The 20,495-nt window shown below is 42.5% G+C and overlaps 1 protein-coding gene across 3 annotated transcripts in view; it reads left to right on the top strand.

Annotated features, from left to right (window-relative positions):
- Positions 1 to 20,495, top strand: part of EBF2 (EBF transcription factor 2) — a 140,174-nt gene that overhangs the window by 96,571 nt on the left and 23,108 nt on the right. For all 3 annotated transcript variants that reach the window (XM_068174597.1, XM_068174598.1, XM_068174596.1), the window contains one exon: positions 10,388 to 10,469. In XM_068174597.1, the coding sequence (XP_068030698.1) occupies positions 10,388 to 10,469 (82 nt within the window). The remainder of the gene's footprint in view (positions 1 to 10,387; positions 10,470 to 20,495) is intronic.

The raw sequence follows: 20,495 nt of genomic DNA, 5'->3' as shown, positions 1-20,495 counted from the left end.
AAATGATAGATTTATCTGAAGAAGGGCACATGTCCAAGTTAATAAAAAATAACAGAAACTTCAGGCAGAAGTGCCTGATGAGGATGTTACATGCATTGTTTGGAGCAGACAAGCCACACTCAGACTTGAAGTGGTTCAGCAATTTCCTCGGATAAGAATTAATTTTTTTCCTGCTTCCTTTGTGGTGAATCAGGAGGTCTTGTCACAGAGTTTGCTTACTCACAGTTGAGGCAAACACTGGGTGATGTTGGTGGTGCTGAATTTGAGGAGGATTGAGGGGAAGATGAAACAAGGAGCAGTAGAGCTGAAATACTACATCCCAAAATAGGTAAATTAATACAGGGAGTGAGGCTCCAGACAGTGTTTGTAAATAAAATACTGATATTATTGTGGGCACCCTTGTTTGCACAGTATTCTGCGTTGTTTTGGATCTCTCTCTTTCCCTGCATGATTATTTTAGGAAGATCTATTGTAGATCTTAAGACTGGGCTGTTTTAAGCACAAGAGTTCTTTGTGCATCAGTTTGTGGCCTCTAACCCAGCCCATTTAAACCTGCTCTGGCACGTGCCCTTCTCTGCAGTCCAGCTCTCCAACATGAAAACACAACCCTTCATTTTAATCAGTAGAGACTGAATCCAGTGCTAATAGCACTTAATTGTTTCTCTAAAATGCTCTCGGTTGGTTTTGGCAGCCAGGATGAAAACAATTCCAAATCCCATCAAAGGAGCTGATCTACACCCAGCATGTCCAGGGCGAGGGGTTGAGAGGCAGCGTGGGGTGGCATCAGATCCTACACGAGGTTCTGTCATCCTGCCCTGCTCACTCCGTGATCTTGGAAGGTCCAAGGGGTAAAAGGAAAAGGAAAAAAAAAAAAAAAAAAAGGAATAAAGCAGACACAGAAAATCTTGGTCCATGCCCCTGAAAATAATGTGCTGACGGTCTCTTCAAGCACACACCTCTATTAATCTTGACTTTCTTGAAGCCTGCCCGCTAGTTTGAATTTGTATGCGACATCAAACATACCTTTTCACATATGTTCTTTCCAGATTTTTTTTAACAGTTACTTAGCAGTTTATAGAAGGAAGTGAATGATCTCATCAAGCTGCTTAGAAATTAAAAAAAAATCTGTGCTTATTAATTATGCAGGATTAGTCTAATTATAATTCAGCAAATTAATTAGCGACAGAAGGTGTTCTGAAACATTGGAGTACATTTGCATGTTAAATGGAGAGGCTAGTCTGTAATATATGTAAATTTATGCATGGCTTCATAGTTTAATTTAAAAATTTGCAGCTGCATATGGTATGGGAGCAGGTGAAAAGTCAGTTTTAGTTTAATGATGCTAACAAACATTGGATGCTGTCCTGTCTTAGGGAAGGAATGCGCTGAATGCACCCCTATCTGCCAACCCATAAATCTGTCATAGGAATATAATGTTACACCAATGCTCGGATTCAAGGTCATCTGTGCCTAGACCCAGAAGTACAATAGGTGCAGATCTACCCTCTGAATAGCCCTGGAGAAGGGAGGAGGCAGAATGTGCCTGGATCCTGAGCTGCTGGGATGTAAATCTGCCTCTTTAGCAAATGAATGCACGTTTTTTTCCACACAGACCCAGTTTGGGGACAGATCCCTTTACAAATGAGTGAGAGCCCTGACCTGAGTGATAGCCACTCTGGCAGGTGTCAAATGGGATCCCAGCCTCGGTTCCATCCCTAATGTTCACATCGGTGCAGCTCTGTGATCTGGAGTCACTGGGAAGTTATTTCCAAGTTCTGCATTAACTGCAGGGTTGGGAGTTTTTGTGTGCCGGGCTCTGCCATCTGGCAGCAACAGTAAAAACCAGCAGAGCCAGCAGAGAGAGGCCGCTGGTGTAATTGGTGCTCACTGTTCAGCCTAGCATGGCTCAGCAGGCTGAGGTTTTGGAGAGAGATGGGCTGGGAGGATGGAAGAGTCACAAGAGAAAGGAATTGTAGGTTTCTCTCGGTGTGGAAAAAAAAAAAAAAGAGTGGGGATTGGGGTCTGTGCTCATTTAACACCTCTGTCAGCCTTTCTGGGATCTGCGGGGTTTGCAAAGTAGATCTGGAGATAAATTTGCACCTGTGCAGAGCTCTGAGGATGAAGTGATACCAAAAATGACTGGATTTTAGCAGGACTGCAGTGTCCTTGGGCCTGTGTTTGGTGACACAGCCCAGCTCCAAATCTTGTGTGTGCTGCTGATGCTGACAGAAGTGTAAAGAACAAGAATTTGGCCATGTTTTTCAAATCCTGCTGGGTATTATGTGTGGAGGCAATGAGCTCTTTGAAATTTGTGTCACTATTCAAGAGAACCAGCACAATCCCAAGTGTGGACTTGCAGGAATGGGATGTGGCTGTTGCCTGGAAAAGCTACTGGCGATGGGGCAGACACTGAATTTCTCTGTGCCTCGACTTCCCCGTCCCTGAGATGCACAAAAGCGTTTCCTCCCTGCTGTCCTTTGTGCCTCCCCTCCCCAGTAACAATTTCACATCGTGGCTGGGCCGTGCCCAGCACAGTTGGAGCCCACAGACACCGTAATAAACCAGGGAGTATTATCTGAAGGTCCCTTTCAACAGCCCGTCAGCCCAATCCTCTCCGCTATTACCTCCCTGCCTATTGACTTTTGATTATGCTCTGGCACTTGGGCCCGTGCCAAATGGCATGAATAATATGGATCTTACAGGATAAATAAGCTTTTACCCATTGTCTTGGAAGTTACTGGAAAGTTTTGGTGTGGGGGGAAAGGGGAAAGCCCAAAGGATAAAGGGGAAACTGCTCAAATTGCAAAGAGTCCTCCAAAGACTTTTTGGAGAACAATTGCAATTACAAACACGCTGTTAGTGTTGTGTTTCATTTTCAATTCGAGCCCATAGAGTTCAATTATTATTTTCATTAATGGTGTCAGGTTTTCATCAGAGTGCACAAACAAGGAGGTTTTCCTTGGAGATTTTGGTATTTTCCCCCTAACAAATGTGGCCCTGAGAAATAAGTACATTGAATACCGAGAAACAACTGCCTGGGTACCTGGCAGGGCACTCTCCCCCAGCCCTTGTTTCTTGAAAATGGGATCATTTTGCAACAGAGGAAGCATTTATTTACCCCAAAGAGAGTGAATTGCAGTTGTGGGGGTGTGTCCCTGCTCTGGACGAGAGGGACACGATCTGCTTCAAAGATGAAAATTGCAAAACATATAGAAAATCCACAGGAAAAAAAATACCAAGTTTTCTGACACGTTTGGAGGTAGGGTGACACATTGCAGGTTTACATTCAATTATTATTGGTTTGAAACTAAGCTTTTTGTAAAAAAAACCCCATTAGATAAAGGGTGGAGAGAAGTATGTTGTTCCAGGCTGCAGAGAGAGGGGATGTTTGAGGAGGAATTGTTCTGTGGCTGAGGGAAAGGACTGGAAGTTGGAGATGGATCCATTGCTGTGCACTTGTGTGCAACGTTCTCTCTTGATCCGTCTGAAATACAGCGTATTTTCACCCCATGTCTTCTTTAATCCATTGCAGAGAGTGTTACCTACCCAAGTGTGAGCATGACATCTTGGCATAGCAAAAAAAATATAATTAGAGGCAGTTTTAAGGTGGGTTCTGCCATGCTGCAGTTTTAAGGTTGATTTTTAAGTTGGTCATATCTCTTGGATTCCCTAAACCTGTTTTTGTTCCTTTTTCTCACCTGTCTCCAACATTGGCTTTTTTGAGCTCAGGGCCACAGGAAATCAGACACTTCTGCCATTTCAGGGATTAGGCCCTAGATAATGTTCCCATATCAAAAGTTAAACTTTAAACCTAAAGTCTAAATTGGAGTGAGTGACTGCAAGAAAAGTCACTTAGAAAAAAAGTCTAACCAGCCTGAAGAAATTACTTTGAATCAAGGCAAGAGGATGGAGAAATGTTTCTCTTTTGCCAAATCAGGAAATGAGGTTTTTCTTGGGTGTAGGAATAAGAGGCATAGTGTTAATCTGCTTTCTCGTTTGTTGGTTTGGTTTTTTTGGTTTGTTTTGTTTGGGTTTTTTGTGTGTGTGTTTTTAGTTGGTTTTTTTTTAGTTGGGTTTTTTTGTTTGGTTGGTTGGTTTTCTGTGCAACTGGAGTCTTTCTATTAAAAAAACCCCAAGTGACAAATAAGCAGCCAACTCCTCCTGGCCTAGGCTTGGGATCTCATCATCTGACTCCTGCTCCCTTCTCTCCCAGCGAATTTCTGACAGACTCAGAAAAGTCTCCTGACCTACATATGTTGGTTTTCACGTTTGTTAAACTGGGTTCACACTTTATGCACAGGAGTTTTGTGAAGATTAATTAGCTGCTGTTTGTGGAGCATCATATAAATACTCTGGCTCTCTGCAATAACCCCACTCATTTCTCACATGGTGGAAGCTGTGCATTCATTTAAAGTGCCTTTGTGCACTGCCTGATCCCACACTGACTGTAACTCCTGCAAAAAAATGGGAAATTTTCTCATCTACTCCCTAATAATACACCCTGACATAATAGATCGAAATTACTCCAGAGATAAATATTCAGATTACAAAGAAGTCTTCCGCTGTGATATTCATTAAGGTCAGGATGGTGGTATCAAATAAATGCAATTAATTGATTTGAAACACCGACCTGCAAATCTGGCCCTTTGAAAGGAAGGAGTTTGAAGTTGTGTGGGGCACTGGGTAGGGTTCCTTGTCACACTTATCTCAGAGGTTGCCATGCCAAGACACACACAGGTGAGCGGAGGGGAGGATCTGACCTGATCCAGAATTCCCTTGTTCTGATGGAGTTGGAGTCAGGCCCTCACTGCAATAATAGCATTTTGCAGTTCACAGTATATTTTAATTTAATATTGTTTAACTGATACTCATAATAACAACTTCTGGTTTTTTATTTTCTTTGTTTCCTTTGTGATGTTTTGGAAGCACTGAATTATTTAAGCAGAATTGCATCGTATCTTTGTATTTTCATTAGATTTTGGGATCGCAGGATTTGCTGGTAAGCATAATCAGAATTATCCTAGATGGTAGGTGTGTTCTCATGCCAAAAAATGACTGAGGCCACAATTCCAAATTCCACAGCAACCCCAAAAAGCCAGAATTATTTGCTTTACAAGGGAGAATTTTTTGTTGTATCCAGAATTTTAGGTGTATCCAGAGGTTGTTCCCAACACACAGCCAATGATGGACCTCTTGATTCTGTACCTCTATTTCAATGAAGCATAAAAGGTGGATCGGGGATAAAAATTATTAATTGATTGATTGATTTTTTTAAAATTACACTTTCTGCTGCATGTGGGACTGAGCTTCAGGACTTCTTCCTAGTCTTGCCAAAGTCACCAGGAAGATTTTTCTGACTCCAGCAGGATTTGATTAAGGCCAATTTGATTCTTTTCACTCATCTGAGGTGGATAAACATCCTCAGAGGTGTGGAACATAGGTTCCAGTCCTAGCCAGGTACAGAACCTGATTATTTTGGCTTGGATAGGGAAGGTGGGACTGTGGGTCAAAAACTGCTTTGGAAACAGTTTAACTGATGCAAGACCTGGCTTAATTTGCCCTTGTGGGAAACCAGAGCATCCCTCTGGCTGCCCTGGAAGGTCTGGGACCCTGGCAGGGGGTCAGGAGCCCCCCTGTACAGAGCCCCCAGAGACACTGTCTCTGATCTCTGTCCATGTAAAAGAGTTTTCAACCTTTCAGGATGAATTACAAGCTCTGAGTGTTTGATATAAGTAGTAATTAGTGTGGCACAGGTGCAAAAGTAGAATTTTAGGATTCTAGATAAGGGGTTCAAAGGGGGCAAGATGGAGGAAACTGGGCGTGCCTTGTCCTTCTTCTTCATGCCCTCCGTGTTTCCCTGTGGTGTTGGCATTTTTCTGTTGGTTTGGGCTGGGGACACACTGTTCGACATGGGTGATAGGTATTGGCACGTTATTGTAAATATAGCACACGTAGTTTTTGGTATATAATGTTTGTAACATCCCACTGAGGGGCAGAGCCCCGCACGCTGTTCTGCAGGACGGACCTGCTGCAGGACAGAGAGAAAATATTTTAGATAAGAAAGAATAAACAACCTTGAAAACCAGCACAGACGAATTACGACTCCTTCTTTGGCAGCGGGGCTGAAAGACAGAGACTTTCTACAAACTCGGGAGCATCTAAATATCACAGATCCCGACATGCCTTCACGCTTTCTCCATGTCCATGCACCCCTCAGCTGTGTTAGGAGTTCTCCTGGTGCTTCCCCACCAAGGGTTGCTCAAGGTATTGCTAAAATATAATTGAGATAACACAGCTGACTTTGCCCTGAAGTGGAAAAGGGGCACTTAAACCATTCGTGGGCTGAACTCCTGGGCTTGGTGGGAGCTCCCAGCAGGAGGAGCAGTAACTTTTAAAATAAAAGAGGGAGGCAGAAAGAGGGAGGCAGATTTAAGGTGGCATTTTGGAGACCTCTCAAGTGCATCAATCTGTACCCAGTGAGGTCAATGAGGAGAGAGAGACAACGGGAACAGAAGTCTGTGCTTATATCTTAATTAATTTTATCTCTGCGCATTAAGTCAACCAGCTTTTCTGTAGCAATGCAGAGTTTTCAGGGGTAGTTATTGAAATATGTTTTGATTTTCCCCCACCACCCTGAAATTTTGAGAGGATGGGCCAAGGTCCCTTTGCTTGCCTGAAGCCAGAGTCAGCTGCTAAACTCCCACCTAATTCTCTCCTTAGCAAGACTAAAGATTGGCCAGAAACATCAAAATCAGCTATTTTTTTATAATTCTGTTTTTAAAAAAATTATTATTATTTCTCATGTATATATAGGTTAAGGCCAAAAACTGGCTAAAGTGTCTCATTTAAAGAAATTAATAAAATCTTTCTGCAATTCTCCTGTTACCCCTAAATCAGCTTCATTTAGTGCTAAACCTTCCCTTCTCTTTGCTCCCCCCAAGTCATTTTTATTCTAATGCTGCAATAAATATTAATGCCTTTCCCAGATGCAACATCTTAAAAAAAACCCCCACATTTATACACACACATGCACACATATATATGTGTATAGGTATATATATGTATATATAACAACCTTCCAAATACTTCATACAGATGCCCACTTGCAGCTCAAATTTGACTGGAGGAACTCTGAAAAAGAGAAAAAGAAAGGTGTGGTTCAACTGGGAAAACAAAAGGAAAAAAGATAAAAATCCATGTGTGGACAGCTAAATGAAATTAAATCTAAATTTTGGGGTGATAGGAGGGAAATTGTCATAGTGCAGCATATCCAGTGGTCTCCAACAAACATCTTAGCAAAATAAATATAAATTCTGCCACGATGTTTAAGTACTAAAAGAAAACAGGGCACTTTCTAAATTTCATAATACCTTAAAGCAGCAAAAATTTCAGCATTTTGAGCTGTTCATCAATTCCAGAAGGTCAAGGCACCTCTAAGACATCTCAGTGGGATCCCCAAATTGCCAGGGTTAAACATCCAGGCTGAGCCTCCCAGGCCCCGTGGGTTTGGATGTGTTTGGTGCAGAGCAGTCGGGAGGATTGGGAACGTTCAGCGCTGCGGCAGCTCAGGGAGTGGGGAACTTTTGTTTTCTGTGTTTTTTTTTTTATGGCCGTTGCCCCCCTCAGCACGAATCAGCCTGGGTTTAATTGGAATCCAGCTCCATTTTCAAGTGTGCCGTTGGTTTGTGTTTGCTGGGGGCCTGAACCCTGATTTTCTGTAGGCATTTAGCAGAAAAAGGGGATTTTTGTTCCTTGCCACGCCGTGTTGCAGAGTTTACTCCTGGATGCCGTTAAATGTACATTTGGAATTTTTGCCTCTCTGTATCTGCCTTTTAGGGGTTGTGTCACTCACAGTCCCCCAGGATCTGTCCTCTTCCCAAAATCAGCCCAGCTGACACAGCAAGTTCTCTCCCAAACACTTTTCCCTGCTCATTTTCTTCATTCTTTGCTTCATGTTGATCATTTTCTCATCTCAATCAAAAGGGATGCAAGCATTTAAAAAATTAAAAAATAAGCTGGCCACTTTCCTGTGTAATTTATTTTATATTTCCTTAGAAGTAACAACTTGTGGATTTTATTTTTTTTTTTGTAGTTTTCCTGCAGAATCATCAGCCAGCAGCGCATTGATTTTCATATAAAAGTTCCTTGTCTTGGTTAATTTTATAGTTTGGTTTCATTCTGGAGTTTTCCTATAAGCTGTTTATATATCTGCCAATATTCTTTTTTGTATCTCTAAGAAGAGGGAAAGATAAAAAGGAGTGTTTGTGAGTGACATTTATGCCTCACATTATCCTGTGAGTCTCCGAGGGTGCCAGCGTGCAGGGGATTTTTCCTTCTGAAAACGTTTTTATGGATAAAATCTCACCAAATCTTTCGTGTAAAAGAGGTCACAGGTTTTAGCAGGGACTCGACAGGACTTATTTAATAAAATATATTCAGTGCTTCTCCCAGGGCATGAAATTCTGTAGGATTTTTAGTTTGGAAGCCACGGAGGTGCCCAGGGCTCTGTTGGCAGAAGTTGCCCTCTGAGAGCTGAGCACTGACACCCCTTTCCTGCTGAACCTCAATGTCCTGCTGAAATGAGAAGGAAATATGGAGAAAATAGCACTCTCACCTTGAGAAAATAAACATTTTTTTAAAATATCTAATATATTTGTGAGCTGTTTAAGGGGCTAGTAGTTAAAATTAGGACATTTTAATTGAAAAGGGTCCCTGGTCTGGGTGGATTTTGGGCAGTGGTTTTGCATGGTACAATCTGTGTCTTTTTTGTGGGTGAGGTTTTTGGAGGGGTTTGGTTTGTTCGAGCAACACACAGATGGATCCAACCCGTGGCTTTTTCTTTGTATTTTGGGGCAGATGGAGGAGAAATCTTGTGGTGGGAGTAGTGCAGAGAAAGTGGCACTAACAAGGGGGAGCAGATTTCTGTGTTATTGTCTCGTGTTGGGGCTGGTTTGGAGGGTGTTGTTGGTAAACCCAGGAAATATCCATCTTTCTCCTTTAAAGTTCTAATTCAAGGCATGAATGTGTGAGTTCTGAAGGGACTTAGGGACTGCGGTAAAAAATCGTTGTCATAGTAACAGAAAGGGAAATAGGCCTGGCTCACCTGGGACTTTAACTTACTGCAAAAGCAGATTTATTTTTTTCTTTTAAAGGAAAGCACTCAGCAAGAGAAATAAATAAATAACTTGTTCTTTGTATTCGAAATCAATTCTTCAACTATTTATTTCTTCTTGTATATGACTCTTTTTCCTTCTAAATCTATCTCAAAGTCTTTGATTTATTTTTTTAATTACAATTGTTGCGGTTAAACCCATCTTGTCTGACAAACAGAAACAGAAAGAATCACAGAGAATATTTTCACTTGCAATAGAGGATGCCAAAATATTTCTTGCTTATGCCTAAATTTTGAAGATTATTTGTTTTGTTTTTAATCCAACAACTGTGGCTTTTCACACAATTTCTTTACCTCTGAAATGTCCAGATTCAATCAGAAAACAAAGGGGTGAACCCTTTCCTCCGTGGACGTGAGACAAAATTTGGTGGAATAGCTTAGAGAAAAATTCCTGCTTAATATTTCTAAACTCTAAAATCTCCATGCAGTGTTGGGTGAGTCACCAAACAGGCTGGAGATTCAACTTGGGTACATGACGAGCTAAACTCTACAGAATAATAAACTATATGAAGATGGGTGTATGTGACAGGGCAAAAATAATTGGCACGAGAACTTTGTGGGATATTAATGGGTTTATCTGCTCGGACAGCGTGAGCTGTCATGTTTCTCTTGAGCTCGTGTTTTCCCTATCCCCCCTCAAAATCTAGGTAGGAACAATCTGGGCTTTTGGCCCTTCTGTTCCTCTGCTTTTGTGACAGGAATCTTCATCAGAAAAAAACATCATCAGGATGAAACCTCACCAGGTTCTTCTCTGAGCTGTGTTTGCTCCTGGGTTTTTCATGCATTCCAAGTCATGCCAAGGCTTATCTGCCTTGGAGTTGCCCTGTTGGTTTTGTGGTTTCCACAATACCATCATCCTTCTATATTGTTTCATGGGAAGTCCCTCCAGACAGCCAAAGAAAGACCTTGAATGTGAGGGAGAGATAAGGAAGAGACTAAAATTGTTTGGTCAAACCTGCGGAGAGGGAGTGGGTGTAGATCAGAGGAATTGCGTTCACTTACACCACGGTGGATTTCAGTCACACTGGATATACTTTACCTGTCGTTTTTTGCAAACTCCATTTATTAGAGTTCAGTTTGTTTGTGTTTTGACAAATTCTTGTAGTCCTATAAGGTCCACTGTCATGCAAACTACTTCATGTACATTTTAAACCAGAATATAACAACACATTTTGCTGTGGGTAATAGAAGTGATGTGGTTCTTTCTCTTTCCAGATTCTTCCTAAAATTTTTTCTCAAGTGCAATCAGAATTGCTTGAAAACAGCAGGAAACCCAAGAGATATGAGACGGTTCCAGGTAAGTCTTATAAGGCTCAGCATTAACCTGTCTGCCTCTGTTCTTCTTTTCCTTTCCTCTCTCCTCTCTCCTATGTTGTTCCTAACAAACATGATGACAATACATGAAAAGCCATATCAGACACTGTTAAAGTATTTCTCCATTTGTTGTGTTTAAATCTTTCTTTCCCTTTTTCTTTTTTTTCCTTCCCTCTTTTTCCACCCTGAATCCCCAGGGGGAAGTGCTGTACTGTACCAACCAGCAGTAGATATTTGATTTGACACCCTCGGGCAAAGCACTCGCACACACAGCTGCCCACAGCAGGGATCGTGCTTGTGATATTTAGATGCCTCAGAATTTTTCAAAGTAGCTCTGTACGTGCTACACAAGCAACCTCCTCATTTCCTACCTCTTTCCCTGTTATTTTTTGCTTTCTAACACTCTCACATCCTCCCTTCCGCTTCTTTAAAAAACAGCAGCAACAAACCAAGAAGCCAAAATAGTGATGGTCACTTTAAGATCTCACAGCAAAAGCAACAAGCCCCGTGGGACTGTGACCCAGCTGCTTTGCAGTGAAATGAGAGGAGAGGAGAGGAGAGGAGAGGAGAGGAGAGGAGAGGAGAGGAGAGGAGAGGAGAGGAGAGGAGAGGAGAGGAGAGGAGAGGAGAGGAGAGGAGAGGAGAGGAGAGGAGAGGAGAGGAGAGGAGAGGAGAGGAGAGGAGAGGAGAGGAGAGGAGAGGAGAGGAGAGGAGAGGAGAGGAGAGGAGAGGAGAGGAGAGGAGAGGAGAGGAGAGGAGAGGAGAGGAGAGGAGAGGAGAGGAGAGGAGAGGAGAGGAGAGGAGAGGAGAGGAGAGGAGAGGAGAGGAGAGGAGAGGAGAGGAGAGGAGAGGAGAGGAGAGGAGAGGAGAGGAGAGGAGAGGAGAGGAGAGGCTCTCATGTCCTCACCCGTTGGGCAGCTCTGTTTAATAATTAAGGGTTTCACCTGCAGCTCAGCCCCTGTTCAAGTGGCAAGGGAATGGTCCAGCTTGGACAGCCGGGATGTGCTGTCAGGTCACCTGGGAAGGGTGAGGAATGTGGGGCTGGAACTGACTCTGGGGCAAGGCTGAGCCACAGCCATGGAATCAGGTGCTTGGGCTGTACCCCAGCTTTTCTGGGTGACCTTGGATGAGCCATTTTCCCTCTCTTTTCATCTCTGATTCCAAATGGGGTTGCTTACATCAGTTTCCTTATTTATAAATGGAGTTAAAACTCCACAGGAGTTTAGAGAGTTGCTTCAGACTTTCCATCAAAATGTGTTCTCATAGAAAAAGTGATTTTTATTTTTCTTCTGCTTCTGCTAGCAATGAAAAATTTAATAATTAAAAAAAATTTCAACTTTTACAAGAAATCCTGCAAAACAAAATCTTAGGAAAGCTCAGAAAAATTAAAGAAATGCAGGCAAAAAAAAATGTTTTATTAGCTTTTTGTTTGGAGCATGAAGAAATTTAAAGAAAAATTCCTGACCAACCTAATTTTTTTCACCAGTAGTTTAAAGAGACTGCAGTGACTTCTTCACTCTGTGTTTTTTAGAGATGATAAGACATGAGGAAAAAAGAGGTGCTCATTGTTAGGGAATTTATACTGAGGTTTTTTTCAAGTGGCAATTTCCATAAAGAGAAGAACCAGCAATTAGTTATCATCTGCCAAGAATGCTAAAAAATCTGGAAAGCAAAAGAAAACCTCTTTTACACCATGTAAACACATCTTGTTAGCTTTTGGAGCCAGCAAGAGGAACTGATTGTGGAATGTCAGGAAACATAAATAGTCTCCTTTTTTTGGGAGCTTTGTTTGGAGTTTGTAAAAGAATCGTGCCCAGGGCTCTCCTGATTAACACCTGGGGACCTGAGGCACTGCCATAGTAGACAGAATATTGGTTGTAACTGCCAAAAGAGAAATTCTGGACCCAAACACATCAGAATATTGGAGAAATTCAGCTCTGATTTCAAACCCATGCTGGCTACTCCCAAAAAAATCCTCAAATCCTTGATTTCCATCAGATGCTGAGCTGAAGGAGGAGTTTGGAGCTAACTTTTTTTTGGGGGGGTCAGAAATCTCTCTGTGGTCTTAGCATTATTCTTGGTGTCACCCCACCCGAACGGGGATGTGACAGAGCCCAGCAGCCTCAAATGTCCAGGGAAACCTTCAACAGATAAACTGAACCAAATCCTGCAGGGTCACGTGGATGAGGATGGAATTCCTTCATTCCTCAGCCCATCCACCTGGCATCGCTCCTGTATGGGACAGAGCCCGGCCTTGCTTTTGATCTCTGTACCAAAATCAGCACTTTATTGAGGAGAATGAGCTGGGATAGACTCCTCTGCTGGGTTTTCTGCCTCCAAACATGCCAAGCTGGGAAAACAGAGCCATGTGAAACTCCAGGGTTCTGTTTCTCCAGGATAACTTCAACTCCTCCTGCACATTCAGTCCATGGGAGTTCATCCCCTTTGAGTCTCAGTGTGAGATTTCAGTTCAGGCCCCCAAATTAATCAAGATCAGGCTTTAAAACCACTAAGTTCAGTTTACTTTTTATTAACCCCCTCCAAAAAATGTCAACCTTTTCTCAGAGTTACAGAACAAAAACCTCTGAGACAAATCGCAGAATTCTTGAGGTTTTGAGTCAGAGCAGGATCTTCATTCAAAGCTGGACACATGGCTTGCTGAGCTTTGTTCTGGACTGCAGAGGTCAGTGTGGATAAAAAAAGATACAAAAAGTGGCTCAAATTGCTAAAATTTGACACCATGGCAATAACAAAGCTCCGTGTTCCAAAGCAATTTAGCCATGATGAACAGTAAGGACAATAGGCAAAGACAGCTTGTTTTCTGTCTGTCTCCTGGTTTCTAAGGATATCATCATTACTTCCCTGAACATAACCAAAGTTAGGAGTGTTCTCAAAAACTCCAGTGGCTTCTGGACACTTCTTTTATTTTTGGTTGATTTTTTTTTTTGTGTGTGTGTGTGTTTGTTGAGTTTTCTCTTTTAAAATTATGATAAATTCTTTTTGCCTGCTTCTTGTTGGACATGGTCTGTCAGCAACCCTGAAAGTCAAAAGTGTGGCGGGGGGGGAAATTACTTTAAAATATTAGGGGTCTGTTTGCACACTTTGGATATGTTAATTTTCATTTTAATTGTTAGTATATTCACCAGGCAAAATAATGAATGTGCAGAGCTGTCTATTAGGTTTGAAGGGACAGTTGTGCATCCTGCCAGTACACAAACCTGTGAGCAAAGTAAAAGCAGGGTCAAAACCACAGTGCAGTCGAGTGGTTTGTTCATTTTATTATTTAATTCATTATGTTTCAGTATTGGGCCATATCTATCTCTGCTGGTTTTTCCCCAGTAAATTATTTGTAACAACTATTGTTTTTAAGTCCCTCCTTTTCCAGACACTTCCAAGCACTTCACTTTCCTTATGCAAACAGAATTCTGCAGCAATGCTCATTTAAGTGTGTTTTAATTCCTATCTCTGCTCTTCTACAGAACAAAATATTTTCATTTTCAATGGAGTAGTGTTTGTCAAACCTCCAGGAGACATCAGGATACTCCTTTTCTTCTGTGGTTATTAAACAAAACAGCAGAGAAAATCCTTCTTTCAAAGTTCTCATTTAAATCACTGCTGAAACCTGGGCCTGAACGGGTCTCGTCCAGCACCTTTTTTGCTCTTTAATGGAGCCTGAATGAAAGCCCAGATCTGAGGCTTTGTTGAGGAGACACAAATGCAAATACGAGACGTGGAAATAGTGCTTTACAATGCATCCTACTGGGTTTTCCAGCACAGAGCCATGGTTACTCATAACTGGAAAAGTGTCAGGCTAATGCTTCTGATTAAAGATGGGTGTGAAGCTGCACAGTTTGGGCTTGGTTTGGCTCATCCCCAAAGTTCCAAGGCACTGGGATCCAGTGTCCAAGCCTGGCCCCAGCCTCACTTCCAGAGCCATTACATGATTTAGATATTTCATACTATACTGGTAATAGTTTAAGATAAATTAAATGTTAGGTTTCATGTGTATCATTAAAAAAAAAAGGGGGGTGGGGAGAGAAAGGGGAGGAAAGGTTACATTAACATTGTGTTGTAAATTTAATGCAGCTCCAGGTGCCTGAAGAGTTGTGGGGTTTTTTTTACTATAATTCTTTAGTTTGGAGAGCAACACCAGCTGCTTTGTGATCCTCTTGCCTTCCTTTTTTAACCAAATGCAATGATTTTGTGCTGTTGAAAACTATGTTTTACATCAGAAGTTAAGGAATGTATGACCATTATTTTAGTGAGGTTTTTTTTCCCCTGTAGTAACATGATTTTATTGTGAATCACTACTTCAATGCCTGACAGTCGCTAAAGCAGGGAAAGAAACTCTTTCTAGAACTAAATGAAAGACAATATTTCTAGAACTAAGGGATACTTTCATAGTTACTTGATGGCTGCCCAAAACCCACAGAGATCGAGCAATATGTCCTTGTGAATTTAACTGAAACAATATTGGTTATTTATCAATTAAAATATTTCCAAATAAAGCTGGTGGGTGGAAAACTGAGCCAAAAATCATCCTAAAATAACTTATTCAAACACAGGGTTTGAGTTCAGCTCCTCTGCAAATTGAATTTATATAGGTATTGTTAGTCAGGGCTGTGTTCTCAGTGAGGGATTCTCCCAGGAATGGAACTTAAAATAAAAATAAAAGCCCCAAAAACGATGCCCTCCATTTAATGAGGAATTCTCCTGCAGAACTTGATTGAAGCCTGATGATACTTTAATGGTAACGACCGGTGTGTAAAGGGGGACAATAATTCTGTAGAATTAAGATGAGGCTCTTCAGCTGAAATGCTTCAGCTGAGACCTGGTGCTCACACATTAGGCTCCTGTTGATTGGGAATGCTGTCTCCTCCAGGAGCACAGTGATTAAACAGGTCCTGCAGTGCCAGGGAGGGGTACAAGGCAGCAGACAGTGGTTCTAACAGTGGTCAGCTTTAAACCAATGTCCTTTTTTAGGAGCAAAAAGAGAAAGGTCAGCGATTGCCCTCTGTTTTCAGCAGAAAACATGACATGGAATGTTTCCTGGCAGGTACCCCCCCTCCTCTAGATGCCCTAGGGAGGAAGAGAAAGGAAAAATAACAAGGTGCACCCCTGGGGAGGTTTCCTTCCTGACCTCAGAGTGGTTGGATCAGTTCATCATCAGGCACGTGAGCAAAGCTAGCTGGGGCTGGGATTTCACCCAGCTCGCTCTAATCCAGAGCTCTGAGGGGTCTGTGTCACTCAGGGAAATGGAAAATGATTAAGAGGGGTGGGATGATATTGGGAGTTAGGAATGTAGGCTGTAGGAAGCAAAAAGGATGGCAAGGATAAAACATAACTGCTCTCAATCGAAATCCTGTTCAGGCTGATGGGGAAGAAATGTGCCAGAGACCCCGATGGTCAGGCTGGGATATGGATAGGGATCACTGAACTGCTGGTAGAGGTGAATACTACATGGAATAATCACGATGGGGGACTAATTTCCCAGGTAGAGATTTCAAAACAAATGCAGCTGGTGTCAGCAGAGCCTGGGCCTGTTACTGAAAGGGGCAAATTTCTTCATCAGGTACCGACTGACCCAACAAAAGGTGATGTTATTTTAGATCCTGTGTGAGTAAGGGAAGGACTGACTCAACTGCAAGAGAAAAAGTACTCAAGGAGCTCAACATGCTCAGATCTGAAGGCCAAATATCCGTGGGGAAAGAGTTCCCAGAGTGATGTCTCATCCTTTAAAAACAAACCACAGACAAGATCCGCTCAGTCTCAGACTGCCAGCAGAAAGGAGGGGGATTTGTTGCTTTGGGCCCCTCTGATTTCTTGTTTGGGTACAATACACTGGATTAACTACAGTCAAAGGAGAGCAAAATGACATTGGAACAGGTGCAGGAATTGGTCATTAAGGGGACAGGGGCTGGACAAGAGCTTGGCTCAAATACTTGCACTGAGGAGGGGTGGAACTGTTCTCTGAAATTACCCTCAGGAAGGTCAAGAAGGGAAATAATAATTTTAAAGCTAATGTTAAGTATAAACTGACTAGGAATAAATTTAGGCTGTAAGCCATAAATTCCCTCATCACCAGGCTTTAAAACAAGACAAGTGTCAAAGGCAGGAGGTGGAAATGGTTGCAAATGATTTTATGAAAGCAGCTCCATGGTTTGTCTGTGGATAATAGCAGGAGACAAGGTGTCAGTGACCCAGGAGTGGTGTCCAACCCCTGTGTCCCAAAAATCTTCAGATTCCCGGGGGTGAAGGCCAAGTTCCCAGTTTGCTGTCAGCTCAGGGTCCTGGAGAGGATTTCCCAAAGAATTCCGTGGAAGTTTGGAGCAGAGTGAGGCTGCTGGCATTTTTCACATTGTTTATCTTATGCCTAATCCATCTCCGAGGCAAACCCATCATATCCAGCCTCTCCTCCTGTTACTGCCTCAACCAAAATTCCTGTTGACATCAATGGGAGCCCTGTCCAAGTCCAGGCAGCAGGATGAGGCCTGACATATTTATAATAATAATAATAATAATAATAATAATAATAATTTAAAATCCTCATAGCAGGTTGTTTTTTTGGTTTTTTTTTTGAAAAGTTAAAATAACATGGTGCTGTGACTAGAGAGTTACAAGGGAAAGTGCATCAGGAATGCAATATTGTTTCCAGATGTACAATGTCATAAAGAATTTTTTCCACACTTGGAATGGTAACAGGAATTTTTTGAGAGAGATCATTTACACAGTGATGAGATATGTTACATGTAAGTAAATGCCTGTATGCCTGGAATGTTTGTACCATATGTCTAAATAGGTGTCTGTGACTGATACAGATTTTATATCTGGGGATGTGAATGGATTTGCATATCTGTGATTTGAAGAGCAGCACACTTTAGAATATAAAAATACTGATATAACATAGTTGGGGGAAGGAAATTTGTAATATCCAGGTGAAGGTTTGTAAAGAAACACAACCCCCTGAGCTGTGCAGGGAGGTGAAGGAGGGGCAGTATAGCTCAGAGAAGCTGAGTTTAAAGTGCTAAAGACACTTTGGCTGGATGTCACGGGAGGTGAACCCTCCCTGTGGGTTCTGAGCAAGGATTGCATTACAGAAATCCACCTGGGAAACAAAAATAATGTGGAGATACAGCTCCAACATTTCTCCAGGACTGCAGGGGAATCACTGGTTTATGGCTGTGGCCTCTCAGCTGATAAGAAGACCTTTGCAGATTGGCAGGGAGAACCTCAAGGAGTGTGAAAACAGCTTAGAATCCTGTAATTCCCCCAGTGTTCTGAGGGAGATGAGATCTGTGTTTGGAAGGATGAAGGAATAAAACATTGCCCTCTCTATTTCTTTTTTTTCTTGCTGTGCTCTGAAACCTCAGCAGAGGTGTCAGTTTGGTCCAGCTTTTGGGTGGCACAAAATCTTAAGTTTTTATGCTGTCTGTGCCTAAAATTTGGCCCTCAGCCTCAATTACCAGAATCCATAACCTACCTGACCTATTTTGTTGTTCTCAGATCATTCCCTTTAGATTAAATTTTGCATTAAAAAATGGTGTTAGGTAAAAGATCATCCACTGAGAATAGGCAAAGAAGCCAAATTGTCATACACAAGGAGTGGTGCCATCAGGGCAGGAAAAGAAAAACTCACCAGAACCATTTGCCAGCACTGTGGGCAAAAGTCAGAATTTAAATCTCCAGGGAAGTTTTCACATCACCTTTCATCAGCACTAAATACAGGGTTTTTTCAAAAGGGCTTGGACTATTTTACGATGTTGGGAGAACAAGTGTTGTTGATAAATACGTGTTCAGGAGGGTATTGGCAAAAGTGCATAGAAATGGTTAACAAGGTAATGGTAAGAAATGTTGACCTTGATTTGTTTAGCTAAGATGTAAAGATTTTTGAAGGTCAAAGGTGTTCTTGTGTAGTGTTTTGGAGTCTAACTGTGTCTGACCCTCTAACATTAAGCTGCTGTGGCCTGCAGTTTTGAAGAGTGAAGCAAACCAGGGGGAAAGAGGGAAGGGGGAGAGAACAGGAAATGGAGTGAGGTGTTTCAGGAAGTTGTCAGGAGTTGACTGATTGATTCCAGATGGAAAGGGTCACCCTTCATGACCCAGGAAATACTCACTGGGGGAAAGCAGTTGGCTTGTGAAAGGGAAGGGCCTGGGAGTTAGAGACCATGGTGGAATGCACATTCCTCCTGCTTTTATCCATAAAACATTGGTTTCTAATCTCCAGAATAAAACAATTCTATTGTGATCTTCATCAGGCAAGAGGGAACAGCTGGGGCAAAGTGAAGAAATTCAGGCATTTTGATGTCCACGATCTCACTTGTCCTTTCTCCACTCCATGGATGAAGAGTTGGGTGGTGGTGGTGTAGCAATGACAAAGGTCTCTGCCAAAATTCAGGTTACAGCAAAAAAGGTCCCAGACTTTGAGACGGTTCTGCTCCAGATCTGAACTTTGCATCTCGTCCTGTCCACGAGAATGCTGTGTTTATTTACCCTGGGTCCCAGCCTGTGACAGGCCAAGTGGCTCTGGCCCTCCTGTCATGGATGGGAGAGGTGGATAAAAATGGAACTACACATGGAGAGAGGTCTAGAAGTGCATCTTCCATTCCTGCTGGCTAAGGAAGCAGAGGATGCTCAGCACTTGTCTTCTGGACTGGTTCTTGCCATTACTCTGATATTGCTGTGCAGGTCTCTACATCTCCTCGCAAAATGTGGCTCTTGTGTTGTGCACAACCCAAAAGGTGATTCCAACACTGACCTCTGCTCTGGGACAGTGACAGGACCCAGGGAACAGGTGGAGCTGTGCAGGAAGGGTCAGGCTGGAGATCAGGGAAAGGTTGGATTTTGGGAAAGGCTCGTTCCCCAGAGGCTGCTGGGCACTGCCCAGGCTCCCCAGGGAATGGACACGGCCCCGAGGCTGCCAGAGCTCCAGGAGCATTTGGACAGCACTCCCAGGGATGCACGGGGTGGGATTTTGGGGTGTCTGTGCAGGGCCAGAAGCTGGACTGGATGATCCCAGTGGGTCCTTTTTCCACTCAAGATATTCCATGATTCCATTCTATGTGTGAACACTTGAAGCCTGCCTCTATTCTCTCTTCCTGCGAGCAGGTGGGTGTGTATTTATCCCACTCGTGTAAGTGAGCTCAGGGATGTCTCTATTCCATAGTGTAACTGTATATACAAGACACACTTTTTATTTACATTTGGTTGCAATTTAAACACTTGTCGTAAATATTTCAGACACTGGAATAATTCAGGCCTATTCCCCTTTGCCACAGTGTGTTCTGGGCTGGCCAGTGAGAGACTAAAATTTATTTCCATTGTTTAAGGGAAAATAATGAAGTGCATCTGAGTGGGCTCAGCTATGTCATGAGGGAAACGTTCCCTTTGGATGGAGTCACACCCCACCCTAATGGGAATGAGGAAATCAGTTGGCACACAAAAGCAACACATTCTGTGACAAGAATGCTTGAGAAATATAAGAGTACAGGATGACAAGAGCCTTTTGGAATGAATTAGAGTTGTCTCAAGAAAGAAAGTATTCTTTAAGCTCGCTTAAGCCTGGGGAGGGCAAGGTCTCTCCTGCTCTGTGCTGGATAGAGTTTTACCAACAATTAGAGCTTGACATTTTCTTACCTCGGCTGTGACATCTGAGGCTGTGAAAATCCATGAACACATCCAGGGTTTCACTCTCCATGCCTGTGCATTACTGTAGGTGTGGCAGTGGGATGGAATTAAGCTCATTTACACAAACTAATGGTCAAAACCACTCTGTCCGAGGGCATCTTCTTTCAGGAGTTAAAACACTGTTTGTTTTTCCCAAAAGTTTGTGGTTTGAAGTCACACATCATTCTGGATTGATGGGATTTAAAGCTTTGGATACTGGAAAAACTGAAGTGGGATTAATTAATATATACAGTTATTTCCTCTAAGAATTCAGGTTTGGAACCCAGTCATGGAGGTCGAGGTTTAAAACCTGCTGCTTGGTTTGGGGTGCTCAGGCTCATATGAT

Source organism: Anomalospiza imberbis, chromosome 28 (genome assembly GCF_031753505.1).
Source record: "Anomalospiza imberbis isolate Cuckoo-Finch-1a 21T00152 chromosome 28, ASM3175350v1, whole genome shotgun sequence".
In the NCBI taxonomy this organism is placed as follows: Eukaryota; Metazoa; Chordata; class Aves; order Passeriformes; family Viduidae; genus Anomalospiza; species Anomalospiza imberbis.
The sequence above is the reverse complement of the archived record's forward strand: the minus strand, read 5'-3'. Positions and strand labels throughout refer to the sequence as shown.